This window comes from Rhinolophus hipposideros (genome assembly GCF_964194185.1).
Source record: "Rhinolophus hipposideros genome assembly, chromosome: 14".
NCBI classification, from domain to species: domain Eukaryota; kingdom Metazoa; phylum Chordata; class Mammalia; order Chiroptera; family Rhinolophidae; genus Rhinolophus; species Rhinolophus hipposideros.
Genome location: NC_138060.1, coordinates 43,250,446 through 43,272,988, shown reverse-complemented (window position 1 = coordinate 43,272,988; position 22,543 = coordinate 43,250,446). Strand labels below are relative to the sequence as shown.

The 22,543-nt window shown below is 36.2% G+C and overlaps 1 protein-coding gene across 3 annotated transcripts in view; it reads right to left on the bottom strand.

Annotated features, from left to right (window-relative positions):
- The window catches only part of UBE2E2 (ubiquitin conjugating enzyme E2 E2), a 297,767-nt gene that overhangs the window by 48,832 nt on the left and 226,392 nt on the right, over positions 1-22,543 (bottom strand). For all 3 annotated transcript variants that reach the window (XR_013994934.1, XM_081073426.1, XM_081073427.1), the window contains exon 4: positions 20,625-20,757. Coding sequence is in view for 2 of the 3 variants with exons in the window: in XM_081073426.1 (XP_080929552.1) it covers positions 20,625-20,757 (133 nt within the window). In the remaining variant the exon portion in view is untranslated. The remainder of the gene's footprint in view (positions 1-20,624; positions 20,758-22,543) is intronic.

Here is a 22,543-nt window from a genome sequence, read left to right as displayed (position 1 = left end):
CAATACTGATGCTTACAATGACAGCTCTCGTTCCTCAAGGAGAGGGAAAATTATATTGAGAATACTGTTTTCAAAGGCAGGGAAGACAGCACGTTTCAGAACATTTTCCATTTATAAAGGAAAACTTAAAACATGATTTGGATATAGTGATACAGAAAAGTGATTTATCTAGAATGGCAAATTCCCAGATGACTCTGGATGAGAAGGGTTTCAATTTCTGTGTGATAAACAACCACACAGGCATGTGGGTGTATGTGTGTGGGGGACAGAATAATGCCCTATCCCCCCAAAGATGTCCACATCCTAATCCCTGGAACCTGTGAATATATTACCTCACCTAGTAAGAAGGACTCTGTAGGTGTCACTAAGTTAAGGGTCTTGAGAAGGGGTGATTATCCTGGAATAATCCAAGCAATCACAAGGGCCTCATAAGAGGGAGGCAGTAGGATCAGTATGGTATGTGAGGGCAGAATCAGTTAAGTGAGGAAGGGAGCCAAGGAATGCAGTGGCTTCTAAGAAACTGGAAAAGGCAAGGAGATGGATTTCCCCCGAAACCTTCAGAAGAAATGCCGAACTGCTGACACTTTGATTTTAGTTTCCAGAAATGTAAGACAAGAAATTGATATTGTTTTAAGCCACCAGGTTTGTGTTAATTTTTTATAACAGCCAATAGGAAATGAATACAACATGCATACCGTGTTTCCCTGAAAATAAGACCTAGCAGTACAATCAGCTCTAATGAGTCTTTTGGAGCAGAAATTAATGTAATACCCGGTCTTATTTTACTATAAGACCGGGTCTTATATCGTATAATATAATATAATATAATATAATATAATATAATATAATGTAATACCGAGTCTTATATTAATTTTTGCTCCAAAAGATGCATTGGAGCTGATTATCCGGCTAGGTGTGATTTTCGGGGAAACAGGATATATTTCCCAGTTGCCTTACTGCTTTATCTTAAAAGGTACCTTAAAATGAAGTTGTACTATTTCTGTACTTCACAGAATCACTTCTCCTTAAAAATAATTTTAGCAAGAGTTAACAATGTTGACTGTAGCATTAAAAAACAATGCTACTAAGTAGTGAATGATCTAGGATAAGTCACTTCTTTGCTACTCTGAGTCTTTATTTCCTGACAAGATGAGAGACTTAAACTAGATTATTTCTAAGACCCATTCTAGTTCCACGATCCAACAGCTACACTGTAAAAAGAATACATGGTTTTGGGAGTTAGCTGGACTTGGGCTAGAATCCTCACTTGGGACAAACCAAAATAGCATCTCTGTAATTCAGTTTCTTCATCTGTAAAATGGGGGAAATACCAGCCACCCACAGTGGCTGTGAAGATTACACAAAAAGTTCTAGTACCATGCCTGGTACCCAGAGGGAATTCCAGCAGTCTTAGCCTCCCTTCCCCTCTTCACTTCTCTTAGTTTTACAAAATTATTTCAGAATGTATGTTCATGTAATAATTCCACCATCAGCTCGATTTAAAATCCTTGGTTTTCTTTACCACTCCCTGGCTCTAGGGTATAGACATTTCATATACAGAAAAGTGGTTTTGTAAGGGGAGAGAGATCACATGCATCTAGACAGAGAAGAATATAAGCAAGTATTTGACAAACTGATTCTAAATGAACACCTCCAAGCTGGAATCGCTGATAATAACATTAAAAATGATAATTTAAAATAACATTTCAGTAATACCTCTAGTTTTCACATTGCTTCCATGTTTCAAAAAAAATTTGATCAGGAGATAAAAACCACTGTGATTTCACCAAGGAAGTATGAGATCAGTGAGAAATACATTCTTCTCAAAAATGCTTTTCCATGGGGACTGAGAGAGGAAATATTTGGAGCCCCCATATCATAAATCAGTGACTCATGTAACAGAGGTCCAAAAATAGCAGGGCTAACATCATTCACGGATCTTGGCCACAGGCTCACTACGAAACTGGTTTATTTGAACAGGCTGTTAGTATACATTTCAAAAATGTCAGTCCTACCACCCTCTTGAGATTTCAAGTGTGCTTTTCTTAAAACTGACTTAAGAGCACTGTACCAACAACTAACACATCTTAAGATTATTTTAAAGTATTAGTGACAAAATAAAAACTGGAAAAACCCATTAGAATGAGGGGAATCACAAATCTTAAAGGAACTCTAATAAAACAAAAACCCTCCCCAAAGTAAAAAACAAACAAACAAAAAAACCAAAAAAAACCCCCAAACAAACCTGGACATATATTTCACCTTGAATAACTGGCAGTAAAGAAATTAAACGTTAGCTAGAAACGTTGACGTGTAAAGATGATAACCACCCAGCTGTGAAAGAGACTTTATAGCATGCTACATTTCACTGCAGGCTACAGCTACTTTTTTAAAGCTTTCAACTAAAATGTAAATGATTAAAAATAAAAGACCTTTACAGCATAGACATTTAAATTTAACATCTTTCTCCGTTCCTTTTAACTATAGATGTCGAAAAACATGCAACTAGAAAATTTCACGGGCTATGAGTAGCAAGTCTCTTAGAAGATGGGAGCATCGTATTCAATTCCCAGGGCCCTTTACTGTCAGGCAGCAGCAGACCACTCCCAACTCCTATGGATACCTGGGGTGAGGTGGTTAGGAAGCAGTAAGTAGATTCCTTTCTATCCAATTTATAAAAATTCAATTTATATAGAATTTTTCAAAAACATCTATATTGAATAAGGTTCAATTTGGTTCTTTTTCGTGTGTGTTAGCAACTTGTTCTTTCATTATGTTTTACATTCCATTTTTTTTTCTTTAAATGATTATTTTGTCTCTTTGGACTTGTTCCACTGCCTCACGTTTCAGAAATGGTACTCTAGTTGATTCTCCTTTCAGGTAGAATCACATAGTGTGGATGGTAATCACTGAGTGTGAGTTCATCCTCAGGACACATTATTTATTTTTCTGTAGAAATCCCATGTGCCTTAGATTGTGGAGTGTTTTGCATTTGCTTCTTTTTTCATGGGTCTCAAGGACAACATTAGTTTGAGACCAGATTGCATCATATATGCCAATATGTAAGGCAATAAAATCATCCCTTAAGAAGAGTAGACTTATATTAAAATCTCTATAAAAGTCTCTTCCATCATAGGTGATGTCTCAATTACTTCATTTTGAACAAGATACTATTTGGTAAAGACACAGTAACCTGAAACCAGCTCAACCAATGCTTGCTTGGCATGCATATACAGGTTTCCTTCCTCAGTCAGTTAAAAAATAAAAATATAAAAGGAAAACACAGAAATTTAACAAAAGCTCTAAGAGTACGACATTCCTAGAAGTACAACTTTACCATTTAAAGGCTAAGATTTTGCCAGCTTTTTAAAGATCATTTAATGGAAACATAGATGATATATTATGGAATTGTACATTTGAAGCCCACATAATTTTATTCACCAATGTCACCCCAATAAATTTAATAAAAAATAAAAACAGTAATACAGTACTTCAAAATAATTAAGGACTTTTAAAAAAAGTTGGCTATATGAGTTTGGACAAATTTTCCAGTAACATAATCATATATGGATTCAAAAACTGCTAAATCCCAAACAATTGAGGGGAAATAAAGATGAACTGGTATCTAAACTGAAACATGTACATAAAATATCACTCAAACATTCCCACTGTTTTAATTCATGGAACACATACACGACAGGAGGTCCTCCAATGCCTGGGAGGTGGGGGTGCGGAGAAGCGGTCCATCAAAACCAGAACCCAAAGCTCTCCAAATTTAATATTCCTACAATAGCCATCTCTCCACGCCCCAAATCAGACAGATATAAAACAGCTGCTCTTGAACACTGAACTTAAAACCATTACGTGGAGCTATGCTGATCCAACAACACTTATTTATTAATTAGCACTGCATAGAAAAGACATTAACAGATGTCCAATGAACCTACATTTCTAAGACAGGATGATTCATTTCTGCTTTATAACTGCAAAAGTGTCTCATACGTAACAACAATTAATTATGAAACACAACAGCTGAGATACTTAATGGATTCCATGTAAAGTATATAATGAATGACCGACCACACGACCCTTGCTGTTTTAAGACAGTGACATAAACATCAACATAAAGAGAATGCCCTCCTTATTTTGTTTACATTTTTGATAGCTCTCACGCTACTCAAAGCAATTCTATAAGATGTAGCATATTTACTACATATTTATTTACAGATTTGCTAAATGTAAAATGGAACTAATATACAAAATTCTTTTATTCTTGGGAAAGAATACATTTTATGTTTGTAGACATATGAAGTGGCAGTTCAATTTATCTTAAGGGATTAATAACTCAATATATCATACAACACAATACACAGTATTCATTATAATTAGCTAGAAATGACAATTTGATTTTCCATATAGCCCTCAACAGTGTAGAAATAAACTATATTTTAACATAGTTTGAAATGCAACTGACTAATTCTGTTAATGATACAGTAAATTAACAGCAATTATAGAGTTGGCTGAATGCCCACTCTCTCAGTGAATGCTATGTAATACGCAAAAGAGACATTCTTTGACAGTGACCGAATGTTTATAAATACCATAAAAATTTCCAAACTTTGAAGGGTAATGGTACTAGTTACCTATGATTATACCATGAAATTTAAAAAAAAATCTGGCATGTAAATCACAGAAAGTTGTAACCAAATAAAGAAATAAAAAACTTTAAAATGGCTAACAACTATGTAATGTTTATGTGCCAGGCACAGTTCTATGTGCTTTGCATTTATTACATAATTTAATCTTCACAATCATCCTGTGAGGTAGGAACTATTATTATAGCCATTTTACAGATAAAGAAACTGAGACACAGGTTCAGAGGTATTCAAATGCTTTAGTTGTGGTGATTCCAGTAGTAAGTAGTTATAAGGAGGAAGAAAATAGGAAATAAATGAAAACAAACCAAATATATACAATAAAACCCACACCCTAAAGAGTTTTCTGAAAATTACAGGAAAAAAACCAGGAAGAAAATAAAGAAATTTATTTGAATTCCAGATTTCAACAGTTTCCCTTTAGACAGAAAAGCTAATGATACAGGGACTCAATAGTTTTTCAGACCAAGTTCTGGTAAAATGAGAATTCACGTGAAGTATTTAGCAAAGAGAAGAAATGTTTAATGATATTGACTATTATAATTACTGTTATTATTATGCAAATAACCTGTCAACTCTACGAGATTACTGAAGGCAAGAAAAACTCAGTGATTAAAAAGAAAAAAAAGGTGAACAAATAATGTCACTTAAGATTTATCTAATCTTTGAATAATTTAAATCTCGGAATTCAGAATATCCTAGTGAATATTCTTTAAACATCTGTGGGGAACAGATATAACGAACTGACCTGATACTCATCATATTGTACCTTGAAACTGATAGCTAACCAGGTAGCTTACTTGAAAAGTAAAATAAGATTGAAGTCTGATTGGAAGAATGAAAGAGTGCTGAACAATAAAACAAGGAGCTGGTCTCTTATTCTGCAGTTTTTCATCAGAGGAGTCAATGCTGAAAGGGTTATTTTAGAAATTTGTAATAGGGTTGCTACACAGCATTCCATCTTAAACTAGCCCCTCATGGAATGAATCCTTTATGGTTGATGACACTTATTCCTAAATTCACAAAGTGGCTTTTATATGATCAACACCATGGAAGCTTTTTTTTTTTGGTATATTGTCTGAACAGCTGACCAAATCAAGAGATAAATGATTATAGGTGAAAGAGAAAAAAAGAAGAGGGGAAATGGAGAGGAGATGGGCAACTCAAGTTACAATCTGACACAGGTATGTAGGAAAGCAGGGATCAGGCACTGCAAATAAAAAACCACCAGAAATGGTGGAAAAACCATTTCTGATCATGGCCTTCATCACACTCTGGAACCCACCTGGTGAGAAGATGAGAGAGGGAATGGAAGGCCGTGAATATTACAATAGAAGGGCCCTTGAGTGATTCTTTGGGTTGCATCCTTATAAAGATGGGTATGTTTTCCTCCTCACCAACAAAACCAAACCAAACAAAAAAACCGCCCATAGAGGTACGCAGGCTTTTACCTCATATTAAGAACTGTAGCACTATCACCCACACATCTCTTTTGGTCTTCCTGGCAAGTATTCACAAATTACTTGTTAGTTTTACTGACGGAATGTTTAGTATTATGATGGGTCCCTTGAATTTTATTTTTATCTAATGATAAGGACATGAATTTGTTTTCTTTTTTAATTGTCAGGCCTATTTTTCTTTTATACCAGGCAACCTCTCCTTCTCTTCTGTCCCTGTCCTATTCTTTACTTGTCTACAATTTAACCTTTGCTACCACTCTGTGATTCCTGACATTATTTATCTAGTCTCTATTTCCATGTTCTAGGTTATCTTGCTTCATTCACATCTGAAGCCTGTTGTTTGGGATTATCTTTTTCCCTCCAGTATTCTCAGTAGGACTACTGCCCTAAAAAAACCAATAGGCTAATTTTCCCTAAGGCTGTGTGGAAATGTATCTATTTCTAAAAAGGGAGTCAAATAGCCATGATACATAGCTGGAAAAAATATAATCCCATTTTCTAATATTCTATTCCTGTTGCTTGAATCTCCTATTCCACCCCACCTCAAAAAAACAAAAAAAAATGTGAAGTAGTATCTTAAATAAAACTCTAGGCTGCTTTTTTCTTTCCTTATAATTTGCAGCATTCAATTTTTACTGTAGAAAATTGGCTGCTGTTGCATAACAACAAATATTACATTTTAAAAGCAAACAACTGCACTTCATGTGGCTTTTTAAAAAAATATATAAATAATGCCACTTGACTTTACAAAACCGAGAGCTGTACATATAGCTAAATAAAAATTTTAGAAATAAATTTTTGTAAACAGGCTAACAACGAATGTTTATCTATAAAGGAAACAAATTTATATAAGGTCCTTTAGGACAAGGATTTTTATCTAATACTGATTTTTATCCCCTGTAGGGGACAGTAGGGTGTCAACATGGATTTGTTCAATAAACAGATGAACTGGAAAACCACAGAATATTTACATTTGAAAAGAGGCCATATATACCATGATCTAAAATGACAACTGACTTCTGATGTCCCAACAGTTAGGTTTACACTGTCTTTTATTGAAGGAGAGCGTAATCCATTGACAGATGTGTGAAGTTTATAGCGGGAAATGTGTTGTTATTAAAATTTTGATTAAGGCAACTTTCAAAGTCTTGTGATGAATATTTTAATCAGTAGAGATTATAACAGTCTCACACGTCAATTTGCAGACTTAGGCTTAAGAATATTTCATGAATCTTTCAAATTAGACAATAGAACTGATAGACATTCCAGAAGTATAATACAGACTACACTGCATCTACCTCAAATAGCACAAAAAATTTAAAAATCTGAGATGTCTAGGTGAAAATGACTAACAAACTGCCCTTTTTCCCGATTCATGTACTTTTGGCCTGACAATATCTGACAATACTAGAAGGATGTACTTTTCTTCAAAAGTCTGCATGTGTCAGTTCTTCATCATTTTTCTCCTTTTTGATCAGAATTAGTGATATATAGATTAAAGGTCAAAGAACTTAACCTCCTGTTTGTAGAAAAAGCTAGTATGTCATCATAGCAAGGTGGTTGTGTTCACCATCATACTGATAACCTCTAAGGGTTTCAAAGACATACGTGTTCAGAAGTCCCACAACTCTAACAGATGGATGGTTGTATCTTCTTAGACATGATAAAAATCTAAATTAGTAAGATTCACTTTTCAGGTATGTACTTAAAATCTGTATTATTACTTTATAGTAATATCATTACTTTATAGTAATATGATAGTAATATGAGTAATATGATGGAATATTTTTTGGCCCAGAGAGGAGTAATTGTATTCTTCATTGACCATAAAAATCAATTCATAAAAGAGGTTAATGAATTTTTATAAAGTGAACACAGTTGAGTAATCACCACCTAGAATAAAATGTAGAATATTGCCAGCACCCTAGAAATCTCCCTTGTGTGTGTGTGTTTTTTTTTTTTTAAAGATTTTATTGGGGAAGGGGAATAGTACTTTATTGGGGAACAGTGTGTACTTCCAGGACTTTTTTCCAAGTCAAGTTGTTGTCCTTTCAGTCTTAGTTGTGGAGGGCGCAGCTCAGCTCCAGGTCCAGTTGCCATGGCTAGTTTCAGGGGGCGCAGCCCACCATCCCTTGCAGGAGTTGAACCGGCAACCCTGCGGTTGAGAGGACGCACTCCAACCAACTGAGCCATCTGGGAGCTCAGCGGCAGCTCAGCTCAAGGTGCCGTGTTCAATTTTTAGTTGCAGGGGGTGCTGCCCACCATCCTTTCCGGGAGTCGAGGAATCGAACTGGCAACCTTGTGGTTGAGAGCCCACTGGCCCATGTGGGAATCGAACTGGCAGTCTTCGGAGTTAGGAGCATGGAGTTCTAATCGCCTGAGCCACCGGGCCGGCCCCCTTGTGTTTCTTATCAGCCATAACCATCCCACATGTAACCACTATTCTGACTCCTTCCTCTATAGTTTTTCATGTTTTTGAACTTATGTAAATGAAACCATATAGTACATATTCTTCTTTCAATATTGTGTTTGTGAGATTCACTTGCGTTGCTCATTGTTTAGTGTTTTTAATTAATTTCATTATTATATAGTATTCCACTGTATGAATACACCGTAATTTATTTATCCATTCTACTACACAGGAATTATTTCCCCAGGAATTTTTTGTTTAAATAAAGCTTAAGAAGTGACAGTTGTGCAATGTGACAAGGTGGCCGTAAAGACAACGTTTACATATTTTCTTTGCTTAAGTCTGGCTTTGAAAACAAGCACATACAATTGATTCACCTTACATGTGACTTCTGAAGCTGTAAAAAAATGGCACAGAAGAGTGAATATGTTCATACTCTATTACCAAAGGTAGATAGGTATAGTAAAAAGTACTTGGTTCTTGGGTTATAACTTTCTCTTGCTTTTCAAAATTTGGCCCATGTACTGAGTATTATTCAAATCCATATTTAAAGATACAAATTATTTGCTTATGATTTGTGTCAAAAGATGGTCTACATAAAATATAGCCTATATACTTATAAAATCAAGAGTATGTCAAACAAAATGGAAAAACTCGTTTTTTCTTTGACATGGATCAATTTATTGCCAACGAGTTTCATAGCAATATCTGCAGCACTTTAAGTATTTGAAGATAAATTGTATTAGTTTTCATTGTTTTAAAATAAAATGCTTCACTTTCTACTGTGTCTACTATATGCCCTTATGACAGATATCTTCATGGAAAAGGAAGATCCTGCCCTCCAGGTAGATCTAATTCTGGGGGAAAGAATGAGCGCGCGCGCACACACACACACACACACACACACACACTCTCTCTCTCTCTTTCTCTCTTCTCTGTCTCTCTCACTGAACAAGTTTTCAATACTACAAACTAACGGCACAAACAGATTTTTGAAGTGTTAAAAGTATGACAAGTAAAATGAGTATTTGCTTCATCAAAAGTACTATTTGCCAGGTACTACAGAAAAGGTCTGTTCTCAGCTTAGAGTCTAATGTGTAAGTAGGCAGAAAACAAAACCAATCAACCAACAAGGATAAATGTCAGACTGCGAAAAGTTTCATGAGAAATTATGAGGTTGATGTGATAGAAAATACCCAGTGTGGAACTATTTATATAAGGTGGTCAGGTTACACCTCTCATTAGATAACACGGAAGTTGAGGTCTGAAGAATGAGAAGGTGGTGCTCACACGAAGAAGTGGATCAAATGTGTCCCAGGCGAAGGGGTCAGGAAACCCCAACATCCTGAAGAAGAGAAAGGAGGAGGAGGGCTGCAGTGTTATGAGCAGGTGGAATGATCGTGAAGACCTTGTAGGCAATGTAAGAAAGCTGGATTTTATTTTAAGTGCAATGGGAAGCCACTAAAGAGTTTTACGCAGGGCAGTGACAAATCACTGACAGTTAAAGATGAAAGGAATTTTAGAGATCATTAAACTTCCTCTTTTACGGAGGAAAATACCAAGTTCCAGAGAGTTTAGCGTCATCAAAAGTCACATGGTTGAAAAGTGTCAAGAGCATACATAGGTTTCTATAAGCTTTCTTTTCAGTAAGAAAAAGACCAACCTTCACACAAATGAAAAGGTATTCTTACTCGTAAGAGAAATGCAGTTACAATTAAACATCCTTTCCTATTAATTAGATTGGTAAAGGTCAAATATTTGGTGGTGCCACACAGCACTGGTGAGGATGTAGGGAAAAGGCAGGTAATCTAAGATGGGAGTGTCACTTGGAGTATTCTTTGTGGTAAACTATTGTTTTATATAATCTATAGGGATAGAAATTACAATAAGTTAGTGGCCAAGTATAGAGGAATCATAAGTACACAATATTCTGTAATACACAAGTTTGTAATTTGGCAAATGCCAAAACAAAAAACCTCATTTAACCTAATTCACCACAAAGTGAAAGGCAAAAAGGATGTTTTGCAGTAACTACAGAAAAGAATGCAAGAGGTAATCTAAAGTATGGCTGCTGGAAATAAGTTGAATTATTGTGTGATTAGCATCACTTCACAGGTCAGTGGGGGTTGCTGGACTGGAAATCAGAAGGCCAGGAGTTCTAATCCTGCCCTGGTACTTACTAGCTGTGTGATCCTAACCACATTACTTCATGTAAGTTTTAGTCTCTTGTGACAATGAAGTCTGCTTAGCAAAGTGAGAGGATCAAGTGAGATGAGAGTGTAAAAGTACTGTACGTTAGTATAAAATACTAGGCATTAAAAAATACAGTCTAGTGTCTAGCACACAATTCTCCATCATAACCACCATCATGTCCATAAACCTGGAACTGAAATGAAGGCTCAAGGGGAGCTTGAGGAAGGTTATTCAGTCCATTCCTCTGCAGAAGCGTACTTCAACCACACATAATCATATTGATTTATTTCAGTCCTTATTTAGGCACTTGTGGATAGATTAATTTATTTGACTGGTTTAATTGTTCATGCTTTTATGATTTATTAACAACAAATGAGTCTTTTAAAGAGAATATGATATTTTGTAAGGCATTATTCTGTACTCTATATGAAAAATAAATTCCCAATCCCAAAACACTGATAACATAATGAAAAAGAGAAAAATGTGAGTTTTGTTAATTTTTTCAATTATCAGTCTTTCCTTTGGGAAATACATTCTGGAAATTTATAGCTCCAAAAACTCAGTTTGGGTTGAAAACTGCACATTTCTATAGGTGAAGTCATTTATTCTAGAATTTTAACTACCAAATCTCAACTTCTAGCTCACATCACTAAACTCGAGATCTGTAAAGCTTCCTAATGTACATTTTCCACCCAGATGTCCTATAGGTTTCTTGTAAGAAACATGTCTCCACCTGGTCATTCAGATGAGAAAGCAGAGAGTCCTCATAGATGTCTCCAGTCAGTCACCAGTGGATATGGATGATGCTACAGCTAAAAGAGTGCTCCTGGGGGCACTTGGCAGTATCTGGAGACATTTTTGTTACAAAGTGAAGGGTGGAGGACAGAGGAGATAGATTGCTCTTGGCATGTAGTGGATAGAGGCCAGAGATGCTGTTATGCGTCCTACAATGGGAAAGATAGCCCTCCATGACAAAAATCTTCTTACCTTAAGTATCAATCATGCTGAAGTTGAGAAATCCTGTTCTACCATATTTTTAATATAAACTCTGTGTAAGAAGAGACACCTCTATATGTTCAATATCTGACCTGGTGCATGGTACACACGTTTACTGAATAAAGGAATGAAAAAAAAGAATTCATATATTGTTACTCTGTCTTCATCCCCAAAACTCAGCCTTCATACTTTTCTTGCCTGGACTATCCACTAGCTCCTAGCTGTTGTTCTCCTTGCCTCCATGCTCCCCGGGCTGTGCTTTATTCATCTTTATGTATCAACGACCTTGAAGTAGTAAGAGCTCAATAAATCTCTGCTTTATAAATTAGCTTTAAAATATATTTTAAAAAGCAACTAATTTATAAGGATTTTTGGTAGGTTTCTGCTAACATACTGATACTGTAAGAAAAATGTATCTGATTGCTTACAATAGCTACACCTGTATAAATCAGTGTAGCTATCTAATCTTAGATCTATTTCATTTACCGTCTTTAACTTCTGACTTTGTTTCACCTTACTTTCTACAGGGCAAGATCTGCATAATATTTGCAAAGGCCAGTTGACCCTATCTTTCCATAATGCAGTGACAAGCTATGATTACACACTGCTTCTGATCTTGGCCAGCTGGGAACTCAAAACACTCCTTTCTCCCTGCCTCATTTTCCTTGGACCTGCTTGAGCAAATCTCTAAGAGGCTGCTATCTTATCAAGAGATCCAGCTCCAACTCTAAGGGAAAAAAGATCAGGGAAACTTGATGATAAAGGGGTTGATATTTGGCTGGTAGTCTTAAAAATTAATTCAGCCCTCTCTACTGCATCTAAGCTTGAACAAAATAACATTACATATAGCTATAAAACAAGTAACACATTTCAATAGATAGTAATACAATTTTTTCTTAAATATAGAATACCATCTTCCCCAACCCATTTCTGAAATGGGCAATAAAATATGATCTGTTTTTAAATTTACAGACACTCAATGTATACAGGGTATCTGTTCCATGTCTTGATCTGGTCTCATCAGGGGCTCTTTCCTATAAATTAGAAAAATGCCAAATTTGAAGCCTTTCCCAGCTGAGTTGTGCAGAGGTTTTCCTCTTTACAAGACTACTCCTTCAACATCACCTTACTGTGCCTGAACTTTGTGTGACTTGTGGTGTTTCACAGTTCCCAGTGCTCACTATTTTCTGGGATTAGTGGATCCCCACTCTTTGATGTTTGGGATCTTGCAGACTTCATCTTCAAGTTAGCCCTGGAAGGGGAGAGCGTCACTTGTCTAGACCTGTGAACCTTTCTTTGGAAAAAAAAAAAATCACCTGTCTCTGATAAGTGAGTTGCCATCTTTCCCTGGCTGTGACAGCAAGAGAGCCTCTCATTTTCCAAACATCTGAATGTCTCACTCCAGTTTCCTTTGTTCATTTAACCTCCCTGTAAAAAAACATCCTTTGTGAAAGAATGTAGGCCTGTCCACTCCTCCCAGTTATGCCGGCAGTAATATCAACAAACACCAACTCCCATATGGAGTGAGGTCACATTCCACAGAGAAAAGAGCTCCAGAGCATGGAGGGACACAACAAAATACTTGTTTGAAACCCCTCATTCTATGGCAAGACTTTGACAGGGGCGTGGTGACTAGCTCCCAGAGGGGCTGGCTGCACACCCACTTCATCAGAGCCTGGGCAAAGGTGCAGGTCGCTGAGTTGATTCAACCTGAACAGATAAAGCTGGCTTGGGCCATGAGCATTTCTGAGGAGACAATGATACACTAAAAGTCTTTCTTCCAAATCTGGATAAACTAAAGGTCTTTCTTCCAAATCTGGAACTGCATTAGACTATAGAAAGCAAGGGAGAGAGGGATCCTCCCCAAATATATCTAAACTAAACTTCCTGTCAGCCTAATGGATTACTTTTCTATTAGCTTATAGACATATTTAATTTGATTTAGGAATAAGAAAGCTGGTACCGCTTGCCCTGAAAACGAACAAACAAAATCCAATCCTACTTCTTAGTAACTCTGAAATTGGTGGTAGGTGGGGCTGGTAGTTGGACACACAGATGGATATAATGCGTGTTGTTTCAAAAGCAGGAAGACAATGACCACTGTTTTGATCTATTTTCAGTCATCACATTCAATTTAAAATTTCACACAATATTAAAGTATAGCATGGCATTTTTAAAAGGTTTATCAAAAAGGAGAACAGGCTGAAAAGAAAAATGACTGACTCATTCGATGTAAGCAATACTGCAGCCCAGTCATGATACTGAGGATACAAGGCTGATCTTGACACTAGTGTGAAAATGACCTGTAAGATGTGAAATGGTTTCTCTTTTAGCAAAACCCAGAAATATGTATTTATCGTTCAACACAGAATTAATACCTCAGTGTATGTGAATTAGGAACACTGGAGAAAAGTCCCAGGTACCTTTACTAAGAGTGCCCTTGGCAAAACTGAAAGACAGGCACTCAAAATTTCTTTGTAACATTGTATAACCCCTCTCATCTTCCTCCTAATAAACCTGCCTTAGAGAATGATCTGATATAATTAATTTATACCAGCGTGTAAAATCTAAGAACAATTGTTCCTTCTTCCAGAGACATAAGCAATTTAAATCTTCTCTGTAATTGGGGAATGAAAGGTTCAGTTTAAAACTGGGTTTGAATTCCAGTTCTGTTACCTACTTCCTATGTGACCTGTGCGCCACTTAACCTCTGTGGGCCTTAGTTTCCTGATCTATGAAGTGGGCTGGGGGGTTAATGTCTTTATGGCAAAGTTGTATGGATTAAATTAACAAAATTTTATGGAATTTTGTTACTGAATCTCCAGGCATTGCTCTATGTGCTGGGAATACAGGAGGAACATCAGAACAGACCAAGTCTCTGGGTTCCAGGAGCCTACATACCAACTGGAGAAAGGGAAACATAGTAAACTCATAAACAAAGACATATATAATGCCAGAGGGCGAAGTGCAATGAGAAAAATCAAGTATGGAAGTAGTGAGGGGGCAGCTCATAGGGAGCATGGGTGGTTGGGAGTTGTCATACAGAGCTCCTCTGAAAAGGTGACATTTGAGCAGACATCTGAGAGGAGAAATGGAGCGAGCCATGTGAACTTCTGGGGGAAGACAGTGCAGGCAGACAGAAGAGCAAATGTAAAGGCTCCGTGGAAGGAGCACGCTTAGAGTATCTGAGTCAAGATAGTTGGAGATGATGAAAAATATGTTGTGAACAGGGTGATTCTCTAAGGTTTTGTGTGCTTTTATTCAGTGAGTTGGGAATCACTGAAGGGTTACAGGCAAAGAACGACATAATCTGACTTACGTTATAAAAGGCTCATTTGGTGTAGGGATAGGCACTGAGGGGGATACATCAGAAGCAGGGAGACCAGATAGGAGACTTCCAATATAATCTGGGGAAGGGGAGAAGTTGGTGGTGGCTTGGGCCAGTGTTACTAGGGAGAAGTGAGGAGAAATGGTTAGATTCTGGATTTATTGTGAATATTTATTTTGAGCCAGTAAGACTGGGTCTGACTAGGCTGCGTGAGAGGAGTCAAGGATGAGGATGATTGCAAGGTTTTTAGTTTTAGCAACTAGAGAAATAGAGTTCCCATTCTTTAAGATGGGGAAGGCTGGAGGAACTGCTTTGGCAGGAGTTGGGTAAGGTTGTGTAATCAATAGTTTGGTTTTGGACCTGTTAAGTTTGAGGTGATTGCTGGATGTTCAACTTGAGTAGTCAAATAGGCAATTCAATTTGCATGAAAGCACTTGATCCATGTCCAAGGCTTTATATGAATATATGAACTCAGGTTACAAACAAGTTAATTCATGTTACTCCATCACAACCGCGTGTTCTCCCCAAGGCCAGAGCAAATGAGTGGGCAGTCGGGGTTACACATGTAAGCTACTGCTCTTTCTGCAAATCCTGGGAGGCAATGTCAGCTTTCTTCTTCTTTGAGCAGTAACAGAAGCAGCAATAACAAAAACAAGTAAATATTAATAATAATAACCTAGCTAGAATAAAACTGTGGCACTCTTTGTTGAACTTTAGTTATAGATTTGTCTCTGGCTTTTAAATGCTTGATATGATTGCTTCATACTATAACTAGCTACTTTATTTTTGATTGGCCTTGACCTGTCAATTTAAGGTTAAAATCTAATGAGGAGGGCCGGCCCGATGCCTCAGGCGGTTAGAGCTCCATGCTCCTGACTCCGAAGGCTGCCAGTTCGATTCCCACATGGGCCAGTGGGCTCTCCACCACAAGGTTGCCAGTTCAAGTCCTTGAGTCCTGCAAGGGATGGTGGGCAGCACCCCCTGCAACTAGCAACAGCAACTGGACCTGGAGCTGAACTGCGCCCTCCACAGCTGAGACTGAAAGGACAACTTGAAGCTGAACGGCAGCCTCCACAACTAAGATTAAAAGGACAACTTGACTTGGGGAAAAAAAAAATCTAATGAGGAAAACAAAATGAAGATTTTGAAAATCTGATGAACCTAATTGATCTATTTCATTGCCTGAAAGCAGTTAAGACCTTTCCTATTAGTTGACATTTCATTAGTAAGCAATCCACAGTTAGAGTTTATGAAAACCAAAAAACTCCATGAAACATACAACAGTCTCTGAAATGACCTCTAAGATTTATTTTAAAATGTATTTGATAAAATTCGTAACAAAAAATAAACTGCATTAAAAAGGTTTTAGATATTAATACTAAAGAGCTTTTGTCTCACACAAATACTTCTATGTATACATGTAATTTTTGATAAAACATCTTAGGCACAAGTTTGGTTATTCCTTTTTGAAAAGTATTTACTGGCACATACTGTAGTGTCTGACCGTTAGCAAAGAAAACAATTCTTTCCACTAATAGATATAAAACTAAACACTGAGACAGCATGTCTGACTTGTACACAGGGTGCCTGAGGTGCTAAAAATAAATAACAAACATGCTTGATCCTCCCACCTACATACTCTTAAATCTGTTTAGAATGCCCACTTTAAAAAAAAAAATATCCAGATCCACAGGAAGATAGAAAAAGCCAAATTATGAAAAGGCTACCTTTATGTATTTGTACTGTAGAAACAAAGATTTGACCTGTTATCTAACATGACTCCTTAGTTAGGATGTATGTCATAAGAATCTCTAAGACTTAAAATATTAGACACGTTGTCACAATAACATTCAAAGTGTTTATAGTAAAACAAACAAACAAACAAATATATATGAATAAAGCATATTTCGTTATTTTGCTTCTGAACTTTTCAAGTACACTTGTTAATTTTATTTGGTGTGGGACTTTCAAGAAAAAACTTTCATATTATTCATACAAACAGAAATAACTGGACTAAAGAATACATAGAAATGATTCCATACCTCACTGGTAAGTCAAATAAAGCAACCATGAGATACCGCTTTTCGTTTACTGGACTGGCAGAGATTAAAGACGACTAGGAATTCTCAGAGCTGAGACGAGTGGAGGGAAGTACTATACCATCAGATGTTGATGACCATGATGAAAACTCATCATTTTTTCTGGGGGGCAATTTGTTAACCTTTATCAACATTCTACAAATGTGTGTAAACCCAACTACCCAGAAGTTCCATGTCAACAAATTTAGCCTCAAAATAATCATTCAGGTATGTAAAATATGTAATTATAAGGATGCTCATTTCATGACTAATTATAACAAATATTGACAAGAGCTTAAATGTCCAATCACAGAAAACTAATTAAATTTGATGTATTTATATAACAATACTACATAGCTTCTATAATTGTAATGTGGTTATATGTTTACTGGAAAAATATAGTGTAGGGTGAATATACAATATTAGGTAAAAAAGTAATTCCGAAATGATGGGGAATATGGACCAATTTTTATGTGCATATATATTTGTGTGTATGCATAAAAACATTCTCATATGTATATACATATACATGCAGAGAACAAAAAAAATCTCAAAAGAGATATACAAAATAGCATGCATAATTACTTTTTGGGTTAAAATTATAGATAATTTCCTTTTACTTATCTGCAATTACTTTCTATTCTATTATAAATGTAGATTTTGAAAAGTTAAAATATTAAAATACGCATTAGACTTTTAAAATAAAAAAGTGCAGGTTTTAAGCATAGGAGTGATTATCTATAAAATGAGTAAGAAATGTAGTCCCCAATAAGATATAAAGCAATTTCTACTTAAAAAATAGTTATCTGACTTATAACATTAAAATGTATGTCTACACTGAAAAATAAATCCAGTATTAAAAAATTGGGACATATCAGCAACTTATTATGCTTTTCTTTTTGGCTGTATTATTTGTAAAGTTTCACTGAACAGATATTTTCCCACAGAAATAATATTATCAGTGGTGGTTAAGAATTAAACTAAAGACTTGTTATCTGATACTTCAGATGAAACTGACAATGTCACACAAACAAAAATGCTGTAGATTTAGTAACAGACGTATAAATGTATTGATTACACATATAGAAAAATCAGTGTACTAAAAATTGTACTGAGATACAGCATTTGAAAGTACAACTAGTACTCGGCCTATTTGAAACTAGTATACTAAGTTTAATGAATATTACATACTGAATTAAAAATTGCTTTGCTCGCCTCATTAGAATTCAGGAGATTTCTGAAAGAAATTATTGAATAGTTCATCTCTGATTTTTGAAAACTTAGCCACTGGACTGTGGGATATTCAAACTGATGAAGTCCTACTCCCAAAAAGTTCCTGTGGCAAGAAGAGTCATCCAAATCACTTCACTAACCTTTAAGTGATATATTTGAGCACTATGGTAATTTAAGAGTCCTCATTATAGATTCCAAATATGAAAGTTTGGGAAAAGTCACCTATGGATCCAATTATGCTATAGACTAATTTTATGGTATAGATATTTGATAACCATTAGAGAGCCAATTAGATTTATGGGTGAGCCTTTGCTGTCACCGACAATTCTCCCTGACACCTACTGCTACTCTGGTTCATTCTGCAGAGTATTGGGAAATGTTGCATGAATCAAAATGTGTGGCTAAGGTTGTTGGAATAGAACGTAGCGTAACAGCAACAGAGAGAAAAAACAAGACTTAACTCCAAATAGGGACTATTTAGAGTAATAGGAGACGAGAAAGGCATGAACATGGTACTTCAAAACTAATAATAATAAAAGTATTGCTTTAGGTAACAGTTTTGAAGACACACACAGACTTCCCCCTTACAGTAACATATCTGTCTACAAAATCTGATTTCTAAAACTGATAAATTAGGCGGTGATAATTTGCTTTGAAAAACTTCCCAGAGGTTTCTAATAAGTGTGCATTTAAGTTACAATTTGAGTTACCAAAGTTTGAGTTTTCTTTTTGTCCTAAGCGATTGTCTAATCAAATTCATTCAGTGGAGGAATTTAATTTTTTCTGGTGATAATCTTGACAAGTACTAATTCAGCTTTTATTACTATTTTTTAAATAATAACACTCCCAGTATAGGGAAGCCCAGTGTCTCCAAAGTACAGCTACTCAGAAGCAGACTGTCTAGCAATGGGTCACATTTTCCTTATATAGAACTGAAATCTACTTTCCTGTAACTGACACCTTCCTGCTTCTATTTTTGTCCCATCCAGCCTTTGGATAAAGTCTAACCTCAACCCACACCGCAGTTCCTGAAACATCTAAGGACAGATATCACATCCCTTCTATGTCCTATTTTTTCTAGTAAACATCTCCAGGGTAACTGTGTATAATTCAGCGGAAAGTACATGGTCCCTGGAGTCAGAGCTCAGTGGATTCTTGGTTGTACATTATTGGAAAACCTCTCGAAGCTTCAGGACTGGTCAAAGGGAGCACCCTCGCCTTACTCGGGTGTTCTGGAGAAGAAGTGAGTTGGCACAGCTGATGCCCACCGCAGTGCTTGACTCAGTGAAGAAACTCAAGACCGCTAATGGCTCTCTTTCTCTACCCGGCTTATTCTGGTTGGTGCTTCTTAAAATGAGGCGCTGAGAAGTGAATGAGGCCTGCCAGATACAGTGAGACTGGTTCAGAGTTCTGGAGACTGTACTCCTAAAAATGTCTCCTGAAGGCTTCAAGAACTCAAGTTCCCACAGAATTTTAGTCAGCTTAAAGCCTGCAAATTTTATATATACGAAAATAAAGCAGTATTGGGAAATACTGTATCATGATTCCTTTCTGACCCTTAATGAAACACTACACAGTTAGCCATGTTAAATTTCATCTTGTTAGTTTTGGCTCATCCCTCCAGTCCATCAAGGCCTTTTCGGAAGATGAATTATTTTATCTAACTTATTAGTTTTTCCTTCCAGCTTTGTTTAATTTACACATTTCTGTCATGCAGAACTTGGATAAGCCCACACTTTTTCTGAGACGTGTATTTCACAGAAGAGACTACACAAGACTTAAAGCAGCACAGCTGCCTGATCTGAGTTTTCCCTCCTCTTCCCCACTCTGAACTTCCTTTACTGAAGAGGCTGTCAGGGAAAGGGCCTCACATCACTAGCAGTGCAACAGCTACTCCAGGAGACTTACGGGCTGGGCCAAAGTACAGTGGAAAGACAGAAATTAAGTATCAGCTACACTATGGCTTTGTCACTGAAAACGCTACTTCTAGCCATAACATGCTGTCTAACGTCACATTTAAACGTATACCACAGAAAGGAGACACTAAAAAAGGATGAGAAAAAGCAATGAAATATGAGTAAAGGGCTGGGGTGGGGGAAAAAGCTCTAATTTTTCACATTCTGCTTCCTTTTACATACAATCAGCCCTGCGCTGGTGTCTATACTAACAGAATAGACATGCATTCCTAGGTATGTATATTTAAGAACATGTATATGTATATACATATACAACAATATACATTGCTAAAATGGACGAATATTTCATACTGACCTTAGGGGGTTTAAACGGGTAGTCTGGTGAAAAGGTAATGTCAAGAAAGAACACCCCTCCTTCATAGACAGATCCTGGGGGTCCCAATATAGTTGACCTCCATTCATAAATGTTGTCTCCTTTGGGTCCAGCACTGAAATAAGACATACAAATAAAATGTGCTTAGAGATTATATAAAGCCTGGAATTTAAAAAATCTATGGTAACAATAAATTCAGCAATTTCATAAAAACACAACAAAGTTAATAAGTTAATACTATATGATGATTCATTTTTCAATATCATCAGTATTCTATAAACGACGTATGTTGGTATTACTTAATATAGAACAAAGAAGGTTCAATTTTTGTCATTCACAACCCTAAATCAATGAACAAAAGATTCAAAGGACATAGACCAGAGGCAGGAGCACAGATGTTTAATAAAGATGAAATTATTTTTGAGGTCCTGAGAAGGGTAATATGATTCATAGGGTCAAAGAGACACATTTTCAAAGCCAAAAGGGCAGCTAGAGAAAAAGAAGTCTAATATCCCTTTGTTAACAACTGAGAACACAAACAAGGTTCATGGCAATCAGTAAATGTTCACTGTCCATAAAACTCAGCTTAAGTATCATATCCCATCTAATTCTTCTTTTCTCTCTTTCCACCCCAAAACTCTCTTTTCATCCCACCATCTCCACCACTACAAATCACTGACTAGTGTGGTCTGTAGAAGATAACGTGTATCACTTTGTCTTATAACTGTGTTTTGTAACCGTTTATGTTTTCTGTCCCTCCCTAGAAGTTCCTTGAAGAATAGATTTTGCCTTGTCCTTAGTGCCTAGTAAGTAAATGTTTGTTGGGTGATGATGGATTAATAGCTGAAGAGAAGCCACATGGCTACTAGCAGCAAACATATGTCCCTGAGTCTTAGAGAAACTCACTGAGGAAAATAAGGCCCAGAGGAGTCAATTGAATTGCATTACTTCTTTCAAGCGAACAGAAGGGCAAAAATAATGTAGCTTTTCAGTGTTCTTTGTGCTACATCAAGCTAATATCTACATCTAACAGCCAGACATTCTCCTCATACCTGTTAAGGTGCCTGGGAAGGACTTTATTGTCAACAGAGATTTAGCTTCCATTCTCTCTCATTTTGAAATTAGCTTATATCTACAAAAACACATTGCTCAAAAGCATGCGTCTTACAAGTTGGGATTATTCTGGGAATGCAAGGATAGTTTAATAATAGAAATTTATTAATGCAATTTAGCTCGCCAACAGATTAAAGTAGGAAAATAAAAGGTAATTTCAATAGATGCAGAAAAAGTACCCAATAGGCTTTAATGATAGCCATTCATGATAAAAACTGTTAGCAAAATTGGAATAGAAGGAAAAACTTTAACCTGATAAAGGACATCTATCAAAAACCTCACAACAACTAACACTCAATGGTAAAAATATCAAAAGCACACCCTATAAAAATTGAGGAACAATACAAAGAAGCTCACTAGATCTCCACTTTGCATCATTACTGTACTAGAGAACCTAGTCATCAAGTGATGGGAGACGTGAGGAAAAAACAAATTATGGATTGGGATAGAAAAAATAGAACAGTTAACTCCTGCAGTATTTATGCACACAGAAAACTCCCCAAATCTCTACACAATTTACTAAACTTAATGAAAGAATATAGCAAAGCTGCTGGATATAAGATCAATATGCAAATATGAACTGCATTGCAATACACCAACAAAATTAGAAAATGTATTTTAAAATACCTGTTATAATAGTATTAAAATATAAGGAAAATTTCATAAAATGATTATTATGGAGCAAATGATAAAACTTACTGAAATACAACACAAGAGAATTAAATAGAGGAATACCAACTTTATGGGTAGGGATACCCAGTACACTACAAATGTCAATTTCCTCCACA